Source organism: Brachypodium distachyon, chromosome 1 (genome assembly GCF_000005505.3).
Source record: "Brachypodium distachyon strain Bd21 chromosome 1, Brachypodium_distachyon_v3.0, whole genome shotgun sequence".
NCBI lineage: Eukaryota > Viridiplantae > Streptophyta > Magnoliopsida > Poales > Poaceae > Brachypodium > Brachypodium distachyon.
Window position 1 is genome coordinate 4,737,675 of NC_016131.3, and position 3,510 is coordinate 4,741,184.

Sequence of the window (3,510 nt, forward strand, 5' to 3'; positions counted from 1 at the left end):
CTCTTATGTTCTACCCTTTTCCGCTGCAGTTTTGAAAACATTGTTTTATGATGTTGAAACAGTATTTGCTTTATGCTGGCCCAAGAGGTCATGCGAGGTTGTAAGTACTATTTAAATCCTGGATGATGCGATGTAATGTACTTTTGACCTTTGTTTCTGTATATTTCATCATGAAACTGTGTGTGCTAGTGAGTCGATCCAAGGACTAGCACAGTAAGCAGAGAGATCGAACCCTGTAAGGGGAGGATCGCTTCATAATAAAACAAAATATTCAATAAGATCATATTATATTTGATTCGTATTGCAGTTAGAAAGAAGAGTATGAGGACTCATGCTTTTTGTATCATCCGTAATCATTAGAGAAAGGTTGTACATGATTGAGTAAAATATGATACAATAGTTGTTAGTAAGAATACCATCTTGTCTACAAATACGAATATCATCATATTGATTTAGTAAGCTTGCATCAACACATAAGATGTGATATGAGTAGTGGGAAATAAACTCTTCTTTGATCACTTGAAACATAGTAGAAAGCATCCAAAACAGAATGAAATGCTATTCAAAAGAAGAAGCTACCTTGCCCAACCACTAGATCATTTTTCCTAATGTGTGACTACCCATATCAGTTACAACATCTTCCGTTTCCAAGTTTTCAGTGCCTTTTTATTATAGTCTAAAAAATAGTGTAGAGTGATTATAGATGGAGTTATGTTGCAACAAATTGGTTTAGGCAATTCATACTCTTGGACATCTAAAAAGGACATGGACATCTTGGTGTCCAGATTGTTGGTGTATCCTTGACCACACATTTTGCAGACTTCGTACCATTTAGAGGACTGAATCACTGCTTATATCTTTGCAATGCAACAGTAGGTAGCTCCTTTTTGTTTTGAAGGTGAATAATATTAATTTAAATGTTTTAGAAGCAATATTGAGAACTATGGGAATGAATAAGTACCTGAAAGATGAAATTGGCAATGCAGATATTTCATCAAATTTGTGCAGTTTGCCTGCTGCTTGAAATGGATATAAATGCACAACTTGAGGTAGTCGTTGCTGTAGAGTTGGAATTTCCCATTTATAGCTGAAAGTGAATATATGCTGGTTCAGTAGGCAGATGAAGAGAAAAAAGATTTAAAATGTGGTAATTGAAAGTCTTGATGAACCTGTTTCTCTATTGGGTAATCTCTGGTATATCCAAGTAATGTATATTTTGGTTGCTGAACTTGAAGTAGCTTCTAGTTTTCCTATTTAAAAATCAATCAACGACCAGCCTGACCAAGTCACCAAGCCACGAACAAAAGGAGTAGAATAATCTACCAACCAGACGAATGTTACATTTTTTAATTATTAACTTGGTAGACACTAAGAACTACTACTGAAATGAAAGGGTGAAATTTCTAGTGATTGACATTGTGCAGTTCTCTGTTGCAGAAATAGAGTTGTCCGGTTGCCAATCAAATTGGCGCCGAGGGTCGAATTCAGAGATGTTGGGGTTGAGCTGATACAGAGTGCTTGAATAAAACTAATCAGAGTGCATATATATTGGTGGCTCTAAAATCAAGATTAGAAACTAAATAAATCACAGTCATCCAAGCAGAGCAGTGCGATTTTCGGCTGGCACATGCCTGTTAGCAATTACCCTTGGCTCTTCAGGTGTATGCATGCCCTCTAAAATAGAGGATTTCATTGTACAGTGGAGTAATCAGCCCATTTGCTAATGACTGCAGCAAAGATTTTCTTTTCTTTTTTGCAGCCTACTAAACATGTACTCCGATAACTAAAAAAGGGGAATCCTTAATACATACCTTAGAAGCGGCCTTGCTGGATGGAATCAACCACGTGATGCAGCGATTTTCTTCACACAAACAATGGCTGCAATGACAAAATACAAGTAAAACGCTACCAAATGAAAGATATAAGGGTCAAGATAGATGAGCCAAAAACTTATGAATGCTCGGAAGAAGCGGGGGAATTTCGTCACATCCGGCAAACACCAGGAGGCGTATAGCCAACGCCAACAATTGGATGAGAAGAGCTCATGGAAGGGGTCTCATATATGGGTTGTAGTACAGCATCCAGCCGATGGAAGCCATTAACTTCGATAGAGCGGCTCTTTGCATCCAGCCGATGGAAGCCATTAAATTCGATGGAGCGGCAAAGCATTTTGTCAGAGGAAGTTACTGGGGCTCACACGTTTTTCCTAGACCACTAATTGGACTGGAATAATCTGTAATTAGCATTAAAAAGAAGCATTGGGACATCAAGAAGCTAAATCCAACCGGAGCAATTGCCAAGACTGAGCTACGTTCCAACACCAACCGGAACAATTGCGCCAAGACTGAGCTACGTTCCAACACCAACCGGAACAATTTCGCAGACGGCGCTCAGCAGCGAGGATGGCGGCGGTGGCGGGGGTGGAGCCCGTGGGCAGCAGGGATGCGGCGGTCGGGGATGAGCCCGAGGGCGGCGTGGAAGGCGCTCGGCGGCGGTCGGGGATGAGCCCGGGGGCGGCGTGGAAGGCGCTCCGCGGCGGTCGGGGCGGAGCCCGGGGGCGGCGGGGACGCGGCGGGTGGGACTGAGGGCGGTAGAGCCCGTGGGCAGTAGGGATGCCGTGGTCGGGGATGAGCCCGAGGGCGGCGTGGAAGGCGCTTGGCGGCGGCCGGGGCGGAGCCATGGGCGGCGGGGACGCAGGGGGTGGGTGGCGGCCGGGGCTGATCCCGAGGGCTGCGGGGGCGGAGCCCGGCGGGTGCAGCGCGAGCCGGCGGCTGGGGGCGCTGCCGAGCGGGCGGCGTCTTGCACATCGGGCGCAAGAAGCGGTCGGGGCAAGACCGAGCGGCCAGGCTAGAAGCAGTTGGGTTGACATGGGAGTATTTTTTTCGAGGGAAAAACGTGTGAGTATTAGGGGATGGGATGCTGACGTGTACGTGGACGCTGACGTGGATAGCCTGCATGTTGAGCTTGCTAAAATTAACTGCAGTTAGTGGGTTTCAACTTTATAGAGTTTATAAATTCAGCCAATCCGGTATAAACAGTATTCAACCCACCTTGTTCACCTGGAACCCGGAAACCCTTTAGCACACTTGTTTAGACCATTTTTTCCGGCATCTGCATCAATCGATACACACGACTTTTATATTAATGATGTCGCGAACAACGTTGAATTTAGTTATTACTACTCAAACGACAGCAAAGTAGGAAAAGAAACATAATTCTCTTAGGGGGATGTAAACGGATCGAACTGGATAATGCTCTTTTCATATCATTTACCTTAATTTTTTGCTTGATTCGGAGCGGAGCGGATAATGATCGGATTAGGATTCGAATGCGAATTATACCAGACTACAGATTCAGGGAAAAAATGAACCTGACACGGATTGGAAACGGATGACATAATTTTATTTCCGCCATGTAAAAATAAAATATTTATATAAGTGCATAACTATTCCGATGACTTAGTTGTACATAATTTTTCATGAATTAATTTACTACACCAGGTGTGTGTTA

The 3,510-nt window shown here is 43.8% G+C and overlaps 1 protein-coding gene across 1 annotated transcript; it reads right to left on the reverse strand.

Moving 5' to 3' along the window:
• Positions 1 to 2,183: 2,183 nt before the first annotated feature.
• LOC104581961 (basic proline-rich protein-like) lies at positions 2,184 to 2,869 on the reverse strand. The gene is made up of 2 exons (XM_010231169.1): positions 2,368 to 2,869; positions 2,184 to 2,233 (listed from the first exon to the last, which is right to left on the reverse strand). Exons 1-2 carry the CDS (start codon positions 2,867 to 2,869, stop codon positions 2,184 to 2,186), a joined length of 552 nt encoding a protein of 183 aa, XP_010229471.1.
• Between the last annotated feature and the right edge of the window lie 641 nt (positions 2,870 to 3,510).

Excerpts from the sequence above, each read along its gene's own strand:
- LOC104581961 (XM_010231169.1), bottom strand. The coding sequence starts at position 2,869 with ATGTCAACCCAACTGCTTCTAGCCTGGCCGCTCGGTCTTGCCCCGACC. Across the intron at positions 2,234-2,367 it reads CCGTCTGCGAAATTGTTCCG|ATTATTCCAGTCCAATTAGT; the intron begins GTTGGTGTTGGA and ends TGCTAATTACAG.